We start from the raw sequence: 12,772 nt of genomic DNA, 5'->3' as shown, positions 1-12,772 counted from the left end.
TTCACAGAAATGCATAGTGGGTCTTGACAGATGATTTGTTCTGCACCTAAAGGTTCCTTAAATTACAAAGCTAAGCAAGTAGCAGTTAAAACCAGGGCTTGAAATTTACATAGTTCAGTGCTGTTTCTACTTCTTTATTCTCCCTCTCTAACTCATCTATAAAGACAACACTGTAACTGAGCTCACATTCTCACTCTCTGGAGTTTGCTAAGCAATGGCAAAAAGGCTCTTTTACTCAGGCGTAATGAAGACTGTATCAGAGATGAAGTTAGGAACTAGGCAGTCTCAAGAGATTAGTGTGTTGACATGGCAAGCTTTAAGTCCAAAGACCAGACTCTACCTGTGACTTACTTGATAATAACAAGAATAAATCATTTCAGTTTCTGTAAACACTGGAAAAAGCTGTGACAAAGATAGCTAGGTGAAAATTTTTATTCTTAAAAGTCCTAGTAACTAAAGAAAGGTGAGTAACCTTATGACTATAGATGAAACATATCCATTTTATTTTATTTTAATTAATTAATTAATTAAGTTTTTTGAGACAAGGTGTCACTCTGTGGCCTAGGCTGGACTGCAGTGGCACGTGATCATAGCTCACTTGAAGTCCTGAACTCCTGCATCAAGTAACCCTCCGGCCTCGGCCTCCTGAGTAGCTGGGACTACAGGCCCATGCCAACATGCCCTGTTCGGTTCTTTTCCTTCCTCTAGAGATGGGGATCTGCTTTGCTGCTCAGGCTGGTCTTGAATGCCTGGCCTCATGCAATCCTCTGGCCTCAGCCTACCAAAATGCTAGGATTATGGGTTGTGAGCCACCACACTCAGCTCCACATTCATATTTTAGAATGCTAAATTCAACTTTAATAAAACTAAGCTCTTCTTCATATTCTTGGCCAGGCACAGTGGCTCATGACTATAATCCTAGCACTTTGGGAGGCCAAGGCAGGAGGATCACTTGAGCCCAGGAGCTCAAGACCATTATTGTAAAAAATTATTATTATTATTTAATAAAATAAAGTTCTTTTTCATATTCTTAAATATCAGAAAATTCAATTACATTTTAAATATTATTTAACTATATTCAAGTAACCTACTGAGTCTATAACTAAAAGCATTGAGAAAGAAAGAGTCCAATTTTGCTGTTGACCTGTCATTAAGGCAACTATAAATTCCCACCAAGTTTAGTCAAACACCTCTAGTCTAAAATTCATTTTAATTGCCACATTTTCTTTAATATTAGTAATTTACTTAGATGCAGAATGTATTTTAGTATAAGAAATGTAATTTTGTGCTTTATATACACTTTACTTGCAAGTTTAAAAAAACTTTTTAGGCTGGGCGCGGTGGCTCATGCCTGTAATCCCAGCACTTTGGGAGGCCGAGGCAGGCAGATCACGAGGTCAAGAGATCAAAACCATCCTGGCCAACATGGTGAAACCCCCCTCTACTAAAAAATACAAAAATTAGCTGGGCGTGGTGGTGCACGCCTGTGGTGTTCGCGCCAAACGCTCGAGACAGTTAGTTGACTCGTCCCAGTTTGGCTGCTGGACCTGTACTGCATTTCCTCACCTCGAGGGCTGTCGAGTGAGACAGGGCTGTGAGCTGACTCACTAAAAGCAACAACAGAATGCAAAGCAAAGGCCTGCAGTTTATGAGGACATTGTGCTGTCTGCTTCCATGTCCCCCTTCAGTCTCTGTGTAAGCAATAAACTTGCTGCAATTGAAATGTCTAAGAGGAGCAGAGACCTCTGCCCATATTTTCCCTGGAGCCAAGCCTTTGTTTTAGCTCCTGGTGAAAAACAGGTTTAACCAGCACCTTAAGGGTGCCATTGTATCTTTGGAATGTAAAATCATTGAAATGTAAACTACTACCACTAGCCCCCTTAAACTGCTTCCTGAGCAGGATATCAAGCCCCGGATATCTATTTTATGGAGTTTGTTTCCTTTCTGTTTTCCCCTTTGTTTCTTTCTGCTGAGATGAGGTAAATGTAAACAAGACAAAAGGTATAAAAGCTGTAACCCACAAAAATAAATTTGCTGCGTTTTGGCCATAATCTTCACGCAGCCCTCCAGACTCTACTTTTCTATATTCCTTCTTTTCCGCGCACTCTCTCTCTCAGGTTGAACGAGACATCTACGTTGGCGGTCTCGGGGACTCCCGCGGGTCGGTAGTCCCCCGGCAAACCTGCCGGACCCCGACACGCGCCTATAGTCCCAGCTACTCAGGAGGCTGACACTAGAGAACTGCTTGAACCCAGGAGGCGGAGGTTGCAGTGAGCTGAGATTGTGTCACTGCACTCTAGCATGGCACCTGGCAACAGAGCAAATCTGTCTCAAAAAAAAAAACTTTAAAAAACTGACAAAAGTCTCTTAGTAAGAAGGAAAGGTTTCTGGTTTTTCTTTTAGCTTATCTAATTACACTTATGTGAAACAATGTAACTACACATTAGCTACACCAATGAAAAGCAATCCTGAAATCACTTTTAAAAATCCAATTTGAAAAAGGCTATTGTAAATAAAACAACATAGTTAAGTTTTCCTTGTTATTTATGTATAGGAATCAGAACAAAACAGAAATTTGTTCAATGTATTCAAAAGAAATATGAAATATTTTTAAGGGCAGAAGCTTTATCTCAGAGAGCAAGTCTCACTAATATTTAAAGAACAAGACTTCCTTCCTTACTTCATATTGTAAAATACGAAAACATCATGTACTAAAGTCTACTAAATGAACTTTAGTAAGCAGTATGTTCTGTAATTCAGTTCTGCTTTGAGATTCTAGACAAATTATTTATATTTTTAAAACAATAAGATAGCTGTAAAATGAGAATAAAGAAAAACCCAACAAATATGTTTAATGAGTTAGATTTAGTCATTACACAATGCATACATATTTGAAAACATTTTGTACATAATAAATATATGCAATTTTTTATCAAATATATTAATTTTGGGCAGGCACGGTGGTTCACACCTGTAATCCTAGCACTTTGGAAGGCTGAGGTGCATGGATCGCTTGAGCTCAAAAATTCAAGACCAGTCTGGGCAACATGGCAAAACCCTGTCTCTAAAAAAATACAAAAATTAGCCAGGCATGGTGATGCATGACTGTAGTCTCAGCTACTTGAAGGTGGGGGGTGTTGAGGCAGGAGAATCACTTGAACCCGGGAGGCGAAGGTTGCAGGGTTGCAGTGAGCTGAGATTGCACCACTGCACTCCAGCCTGGGTGACAGAATAAGATCCTGTTCAAAAAAAAAAAAAGGGCTGGGCACAGTGGCTCACACCTGTAATTCCAGCACTTGGGGAGGCCAAGGTGGGCAGATAAGGAGGTTAAGAGATCAAGACCATCCTGGCCAACATGGTGAAACCTCATCTCTACTCAAAATACAAAAATTAGCTGGGCATAATGGCACGCAGCTGTAATCTCAGCTACTCAGGTGGCTGAGGCAGGAGAACTGCTTAAACCCGGAAAGCAGAGGTTGCAGTAAGCCAAGATCACACCATTGCACTCCAGCCTGGCAACAAAGCAAGACTCCATCTCAAAACAAAAAGAAAAATTAATTTTAATAAATAAACCGGCCAGGCATGGTGGCTCACGCCTATAATCCCAGCACTTTGGGAGGCCGAGGCGGGTGGATCACAAAGTCAAGAGATCGAGACCATCCTGGTCAACAAGGTGAAACCCCGTCTCTACTAAAAATATAAAAAATTAGCTGGGCATGGTGGCGCGTGCCTGTAATCCCAGCTACTCAGGAGGCAGAGGCAGGAGATTTGCCTGAACCCAGAAGGCAGAGGTTGTGGTGAGCCGAGATCGCACCATTGCACTCCAGCCTGGGTAACAAGAGCAAAACTTCGTCTCAAAAAAGAAAAAAAAATACAGATTTCTAAGACAAAACATCCTCACAATCCAAACAAATGAAAATTTAAGTGCACAAAATTGATATCACCAAAAGAAAGCTTTCTCTTGCCTTATACTCTGGTATTCTGAATTTCTGTAAAAAGTGTGACAGATTTTGAAAACAAAAATTGCAATAAAAATAAACAGACATATAACCCACAAACTTGAGCTAGGTATAATGATGATAAAAACAAAGGTGAATTTAATGTTTAAACAAAATTTGAAAAAATAATTTGAAAAAAATATATAAAGTTAACAGTGATCAAGTGCTCAAAAGATACTCATTATAGAGATATGACAAAAATCTTGCAATATCCAAATGCTGAATACATTATGTTCATTTGATTTTTATATACAAGGAACTAGCCACTCATTAGGAGCTAAGCTGACATTTTTAACAGGTGCATATTCAATCTTCTATCACTAACCTAAATCACATCTTCTTTTGTTTATCATTACGGTCTTTTATAAAAACAACTGTATTGGACATCTTATATACATACCTCCACACAAGAGACACTAGTCCTCTTATTTTCTTTGGTAAATACTTAGGTTTTTAATAATTTTTTTTAATAATGAAACAGATAATACTTAAAAAATTTTGTGAACCATTTTCTATTTCCTTGTGACATTTAATATTCTTTAAGAAAAAATACAAGAAAAAAGTCTAAATTTGTCTGAAATTTAAGAATTCTCCCTTCATTTCTTTAATATCCTATACTTAACACAAACACATAGTTAACTTATAACCCAAAGATCAATATAAATGAGTGCTGATAAAAGTAGGTGAAACCACTTATCAGTACGTAATCTATATGCTTCCATCTTAATGCTGTATTTCACAAAGTAATAAATCAATCATAAAACCTTGTACTTTACTCAAAGGCCTTATCTAAACACATGCATTACGTGTTCCTTCTTAGGTTTCAATCTGTGAAATACCAGTGGGTAGCATGAGCAACTAAAACAGCAACCAATCATTTTGAACTTCAATTAAGCAGCATGAAGATTACTAAGTAACAAAGAAACGACTGCTGCTATCTTCCCACTGTCTTCCGTGTTTTGCATTTAGAAGCAAAAATATTAAGGATTATTAACGCAACTTTTCTTCTGTAACTTACTGGAAGAATGAGGTAAGAGGCTAAATGTTTCACATTTGTTTACTAAATTTAATGCTAGAACACAGTGAAATTTGGGAGGGAAATTTCTATTTTTAATTTAATCCTAGATTTATGTTATAAAGGTAACAGGAAACCATTTTGGAGAAATTTTTCTTTAATAAACATAAATTTTTTGAACAAAAGGTTTATTATTGTTAATTGAGAAAAAATTTGAGGTAGCTAAAGTTAACACTCAAATTATACTGGAAATTCCTTGCCTATTTTTACTAAATTTCTCATAACTTCCAGAAGTCAGGGGCTAAGTTTCCATATGTTAGCTATAGCATTAATAGCATGAAAGTGATTATAACTGTCTGAAATGATGAAGGAAATTTAACCAACTTCTTTTCCTTCCTAGGTAGTCATCTTTTTTATGCTAAAAATTATTCCCTCTGCTTTTATTGACTAGTAACAGATTTCAACCTAACTTGTAATGGCGTTATATCACAGATTCAAAATATGACCAATTACAGTAAAGCCAGAATTGGAATTATTTCTTGAGAAAATACAAATATGATATAAAATACAAATTACACCATTAATTCAAATCACAAAGAAACAGAGTTTCAAATATACCAGTCCCTAAACATATTTCCAACATGAATATATTGAGACTTTCTTCTGTGAAACAGGTTTACTTAGAGATAAAGTACAGATCTCATCTAGAGCAAAAGGAATCTTCTTGTATGTTTAATGGTGTTATCAAGTGTAACAGCAACTCCATGTGGACCGTGTACCAATTTCCAGTGGAGACGCTGTTACTTCTGATGGTTACCAACTTGCTACAATATAAAAGTATAATAAAGAAAGACAGAAAATTGTGGTCACTTGGAATCTGAATTGATTCTGGCAGAAACAAGATAAACTTTCAGCCTGTTTTGTAAAATCAACAAATAGAGGAGCTGTGGTGGCTTGGGCCAGTTGTCCTGGCGCTTGAGGAGGCGAGGCTATGCGTTCAAGGCCAACCTGGGCAAGGTTAAGAACCTCTCATTCATTAAAAAAAAAAAAATCAACAAATGATTAAGAATTAATATCGATTTTCTTAAATTCGAGTGTTGTATCACCAAAAAGATCCAATAATGGAAGAGGATTAGAGTCATCATTCAGAAATGGTATACAGGAAAATGACCTATGAATTGACAGACAATATGGCTAAGTTTGTCTGTCATTTCTTTAGGCCAATATTCTGTCTGACTATGCTACTTCAGTATCAGAAATCAACAAACATCACGCAACCAACGCATTGGCAGATACACAGAAGAATCTGTAACACTACCACATAAATGTATTGAGTAAATAGAACATAAATATACCTAATGAAAACTTGTTTGTGTTTTTCTGACGAAGCTCATATTTATTTCACCTAACTTACTGACCAGTCAACCGATGTACCATTTAATTGTCAGGATAAATTATAGTCAAACCAGTTTGCTATATTTACTAATACATACGTATAATCCATCTCATAGTCCAGAGGGCTATTTCACCAAGGAATCCCCACCCACCTCAATCACCTCAGTAAAATTCCCTAGATATTTTGCCCTCTAATAAATAAAAAATAATTAGCCAGGCGTGGTGGCACACGCCTATAGTCCCAGTTATTCAGGAGGCTGAGACAGGGGAATCGCTTGAACCCAGGAGGCAGAGGCTGCAGTGAGCAGAGATCGTGCCATTGCACTCCAGCCTAACCATAGAGAAAAACTCCATTTCCAAAAAAAAAAAAAAAAAAAAAATTAGCCAGGCGTAGTGGTGGGCGCCTGTAGTCTGACTACCTAGCAGGCTGGAGCAGAAAATCACTTGAACTCAGGACGCAGAGGTTCCAGGGAGCCAAGAATGTACCACTGCAATCCAGCCTAGGCGACAGAGTAACACTCTGTCTCAAAAAACAAAAAATATTCTGTGGTCTGTATTTTCCCAGAACCCTGAGATTAAAAAAATAAATTAAAATAAAATAAATGGTTCCAGGTACCTGTAGTAGGAAAAAGCCTGCTTTTCAGTGTACAAGCTTTTCTATTATGAATTCTTCACTATGTTCATCTATTATCTTTCCAAATTTTAAAAAATAATAAGGAAAGAAACAAGAAAGAACAGGGAATATAATGATCAGTGTAATGATGTGCATTTAATTATTTTATTGTATTTCTTGATTTTTAAGTAACTACACAATTACACAATTCCATTTCCACTGAAAAGGAGAGAAGACTCAGAATATGAGAGTGATGCTCTTCATTCATGAAGAAAAATGACATTTCAGGTTCCCCTGCTGAATACTGCCCATCTTTGGATCCAGGATATCTTAATCCAGCCCAATAAATTCTGATAGAAAAAAACCAGGGCCTTTACTTCTAAGTATCGATATTTATGTATATCTGGTTTTTAATATTTTACCTGTATGAAAGAATCTTTTTGAGTTTATATTTTAGTCCCCCAAAAAGGCTATTTTAGCATATTTTATTTAACATATATAAACAGTTCTCAATCATCCACATTATGTTTCCGTTTTTGAAGAAAAAAAACACACTAATACACTGAAAAATTTTAGAAAGCATTCTACCTGTTGATCAAGTATTCATCCTTTGTCTTATGATGAAACACAGGAATTGGAACACCCCAAGTTCTTTGCCTTGATATACACCAATATGGCCGCCTGTCCATCATTTCAACCATGGCATTCAGTGCTGATCCAGGAATAAATTTCACCTTTTTTAACAATTCCTGCAATAAATTCATAAATCAAGTCTTGTGAGAGAAAGCAGAACAAAGATTCTAGACAGTAAATTTTTGAAATGCATTTCTTTCTTTTGGATGTTTGTAGCCATTCACATGCCTCCCTTACCCCCCACCCAAAAAAATGAAAAACTAAAAGATTTCAAAGCAAATAAGGCAAAGTAAAAATGGAGCCATAAAGAATTTAATAAATAATATCAGGAGCAGACTTCACCTTTGAACAATGTTACAAAAGATTTCATGCCAATTTCCAATTTATACCAACCCTAGATCAAAACTGGTAATAAAAGCTTTCATAGGCTGGGCGCGGTGGCTCGCGCCTGTAATCCCAGCACTTTGGGAGGCCAAGGCAGGTGGATCACGAGGTCAAGAGATTGAGACCATCCTGGTCAACATGGTGAAACCCCATCTCTACTAAAAATACAAAAAATTAGTTGGGCATGGTGGCGCGTGCCTGTAATCCCAGCTACTCAGGAGGCAGAGGTAGAATTGCCTGAACCCAGAAGGCGGAGGTTGCAGTGAACCGAGATCGCACCATTGCACTCCAGCCTGGGTAACAAGAGCAAAACTCCGTCTAAAAAAAAAAAAAAGCTTTCATAGAAGTATAATACTTCACTAACGTATAGTTAAAAATCAATTCAAACTTGATTTCCACCATTTTTGAAGCATTTTTTAAAATGCTTAAAAAATAAATTACTAGGCTGGGCACAGTGGCCCATGCCTGTAATCCCACCACTTTGGGAGGCTGACGTGGGTGGATCACCTGAGGTCAGGAGTTCAAGACCAGCCTGAGCAATATGAAGAAACTGCATCTCCACCAAAAATAAAAAATTAGCCGGGCGTGGTGCCACATGCCTGTAATCCCAGCTACTCAAGAAGCTGAGGCAGGAGAATCACTTGAACCCGAGAGGCAGAGGTTGCCATAAGCCAAGATCATGCCATTGCACTCCAAACTGGGCAACAACAGTGAAACTCCATCTCAAAAAAAATAAAAATACATAAAAGAAATTACTATCGTAAGCTGCCAAAAAAAGATTGCAATATACCTAATTTTACATAATATAGTTTACAATACCAAAAACACTTTCTCAAAATAAGGCCAAGCATGTGGCTCACACCAGTAATCCTAGCATTTTGGGAGGCTGACATAGGAGGATCACCTGAGCCCAGGAGTTCAAGGTTGCTGTGAGCTATGACCATGGCACTGCACTCCAGCCTGGGCGACAGAGCAAGAGCCTGTCTCTAAAATAAATATCTATCTATAAACAGACAAATGGGTAACAGTTACTTCCTCTCAATAAAGCTGCCTTCCTTCACTCCCCCACAAAAAGGCTAAAAACTACTATCATTTGATTTTGTCAATTAGCAAAAGATGAATTGTATAGCAAAAATGTTTATTAATAGTCTCCAAAAAGGTCAAAATGTTAATTTCATTTTTAAAAATCTTTCTATCCATTAATAAAAGCATTGTTACATTTTCAGAGAAGGTTTAAATGCTTTCCTCGCTCACCGTTTACTACCAGCAGTCCCCTCCCCCAAAACTCTCTGTAGCACCATCTATTGGCAGAATGGCAAAATGCCTACAAATCAATTTGATTAATACTATACTTGGTTTAAAAGTACAAGAAATGTAAATATTGAATAGATACTTGATTATGCTAAGGAATAACTATTGCTTTTTCAATGCTGTGATAATAGCATGGGAATTATGCTTTAAAGAGTTTATCTTGGGCTCATGCCTGTAATCCTAGCACTTTGAGACGCTGAAGCAGGCAGACTGCTTTGAGCTCAGGAGTTCAAAACCAACCTAGGCAACCTGAGGAAACCCTATCTCTACAAAAAATACAAAAATCAGCCAGGCATGGCAGCACACACCTGTAGTCCCAGCTACTCTGGAGGCTGAGGTGGGAGGATCATTTGAGCCTGGAAGGTGAAGGTTTCAGTGAGCTGAGATCACACTACTGTACTCCAGTCTGGGTGACAGAGCAAGACCCTACTTAAAAAAAAAAAAGAGTCTGGGCCGGGCGTGGTGGCCCAAGCCTGTAATCCCAGGACTTTGGGAGGCCGAGGCGGGTGGATCACGAAGTCAAGAGATGGAGACCATTCTGGTCAACATGGCGAAACCCCGTCTCTACTAAAAATACAAAAAATTAGCTGGGCATGGTGGCACATGCCTGTAATTCCAGCTACTCAGGAGGCGGAGGCAGGAGAATTGCCTGAACCCAGGAGGCGGAGGTTGCAGTGAGCCGAGATCGTGCCACTGCACTCCAGCCTGGGTAACAAGAGCGAAACTCCATCTCAAAAAAAAAAAAAAAAAAGTTTACCTTTCAAATATATGTGCTAAGATATTGCCAGGACAATATATAATATGGAAAAAATAAAGCCTGGAGTTTGGTTCAAAATAATACAATTGGTAAGGGGTAAAAAGTGGGTGGTAGAAGAGATGTAGATAAAAACAAAATTGACCAGGCATGGTGGCTCACACCTGTAATCCCAGCACTTTGGGAGGCAGGGGCAGGCAGATCACAAGGTCAGGAGTTCGAGACCAGCCTGGCCAACACGGTGAAACCCCATCTCTACTAAAAATACAAAAATTAACCAGGGATCGTGGCACGCGCCTGCAGTCTCAGCTACTTGGGAGGCTGAGGCAGGAGAATTGCTTCAACCAGCAGGCAGAGATTGCAGTGAGCAGAGATCATGCCACTGCACTCCAGCCTGGCAATAGGGCAAGACTCCGTTTCAAAACAAAATAAAACGAAACAAAATTAACCAAAAGCTCATTATTGTTGAAACTGAGTGATGGGACTATGACGATACATTATCTTATTCTCACTAATTCTGCAAACAACAATTTTTTTTTTTTTAGAGATGGGGTTTCACCATGTTGGCCAGGATGGTCTTGATCTCTTGACCTCGTGATCTGCCCACCTAAGCCTCCCAAAGTGCTGGGACCACAGGCGTGAGCCACCACGGCCGGCCACAACAATTTTTAACTTTACAAAAAAGTTAAAAAAAAAAACTTAGCTTAAATACATTGCATCAGACTTGGACATTCTACAATCAAAAATCGGTGCAGAGCTGCAATTGACAGATCTGCAATTTACAAATTTTAACACTGACAAATAAGGAAGAGAGGCTTTAAATGAAGAAAAAAAAACAAAACATACTATATATTACCGTTGTCCACATTACACAAGTATAGACAGTATAAACTGCTGTAAACAGCTTTGGCAAGGACCCCAAATTGCCAGGCCAATAAATAAACCGGCTTAATACAGTAATATATTTCAAACTGTGAAGCAAAATATCTATATATTCAAACTGGTTAACATATATATATATATTTATATATATATTTTTTTAATTAAACTAAGTTCTGAGGTACATGTGCAGATCTTGCAGGACTGTTACACATGCCATGGTGGTTTGCTGCCTCTGTCCCCCCGTCACCTACATTAGGTATTTCTCCTAATGTTATCCCTCCCCAATCTCCCATCCCCTGCTATCCCTCCCCAAGACCCCCAGCCCCCAACAGACCCCAGTGTGTGATGTTCTCCCTGGGTCCATGTGTTCTCACTGCTCAACACCCACCTATGAGTAAGAACAAACGGTGTTTGGTTTTCTGTTCCTGTGTCAGTTTGCTGAGAATGATGGTTTCCAGATTCATCCATGTCCCTGCAAAGGACATGAACTCATCCTTTTTTATGGCTGCATAGTATTCCATGGTGTATATATGCCACATTTTCTTTATCCGGTCTATCAATGATGGGCATTTGGGTTAGTTCCAAGTCTTTGCTATTGTAAACAGCGCCACAATGAACATACATGTGAATGTGTCTTTAAAGAATGATTTATAATCCTTTGGGTATATACCCAGTAATGGGATTGCGGGGTCAAATTGTATTTCTATTTCTAGACCTTTTACGAATCACCACACTATCTTCCACATGTTTGAACTAATTTATACTTCCACCAACAGTAAAAGCGTTCCTATTTCTGCAAACACATATATATTTAAGTTCTTTCATTAAATCAAGTTGTGAGAGATGTTTACACACACCCACATAGAAAGATACATATTAAATAAAAGGGCTCAAATATATGTATAGTATTTAGAACACCAGTAATAAGCATTCGTTAACTAAAAGAAACAACTTCCTATATGATTAATCTTACTTTTTAATATGCTTCCTTTGTAACTAGAACAGTAACTTTTTAAATTAATTGCAATTCCAGTCTCAAGAAAGCAAAGGGTTTAAAAAGATTTTACTGAATGCTTATTATGTATCAGATCATATTCTGGAAACCTGTATTCCCTTACTGTATGAGATAGGCATTATCATCACTTTCTACAGATGAGAAAACAGAGGCTGCAGCAGGTTAAACGCGGACATAGTTCTGTCCAAACTTTGACTACACTGAGCAAGAAAGTCTATCTACTCACAGTGTGATCTGGACAAATCACTTGACCTTTCCATGCCTCATTTCCCACACACGTATAATGAAAAAAATGGTAGTCCAAGGTCCTTCCAGATCTAATACTCTACAATTTTATTAAACTAAACCTTAATAGCAACAATGCTTTCCACTTCCAAAACCCCACCTCAACCTCATATGCAGCCCTTTTATACGGAGGGAATGATAAACCCAAACCCTTATACTAGGATGCTTTTCATACCTTGGCTGTAGTCTTAATATCCGCGATATTTATAAACCACTGCTTGCTGGCACGAATAACCACTGGTTTCTTAGTCCTCCAGTCATAGGGATAGCTGTGTACCAATTTTTCTTCTTTCAACAAATTCTTTGCAGTCTGAAGCATCTTTATAACTTAAAAAAAAAAAAAAACCTAATTATATTACACATAATTTAAAAGAACTATGAAAATCCTAATAATGCTCTAAACTTCCAGGAAGTACTTAATCTGCAGCAATAGGTGTAAAGGGTAGTCACCTTGGGCCAGGTGTGGTGCCTTGTCCCTGTAATCCCA

General features: G+C 38.2%; 1 protein-coding gene across 2 annotated transcripts in view; it reads right to left on the bottom strand.

The window, feature by feature from the left end:
* IARS2 (isoleucyl-tRNA synthetase 2, mitochondrial) overlaps window positions 1-12,772 on the bottom strand; it is a 66,162-nt gene that overhangs the window by 25,955 nt on the left and 27,435 nt on the right. For both annotated transcript variants that reach the window (XM_008985188.5, XM_002760499.7), the window contains exons 11-12: window positions 12,461-12,612; window positions 7,610-7,770 (exon numbers count right to left, since the gene is read on the bottom strand). In XM_008985188.5, the coding sequence (XP_008983436.4) occupies window positions 7,610-7,770; window positions 12,461-12,612 (313 nt within the window). The remainder of the gene's footprint in view (window positions 1-7,609; window positions 7,771-12,460; window positions 12,613-12,772) is intronic.

Source organism: Callithrix jacchus, chromosome 19 (genome assembly GCF_049354715.1).
Source record: "Callithrix jacchus isolate 240 chromosome 19, calJac240_pri, whole genome shotgun sequence".
In the NCBI taxonomy this organism is placed as follows: domain Eukaryota; kingdom Metazoa; phylum Chordata; class Mammalia; order Primates; family Cebidae; genus Callithrix; species Callithrix jacchus.
This window is presented reverse-complemented; position numbering and strand designations above follow the sequence as displayed.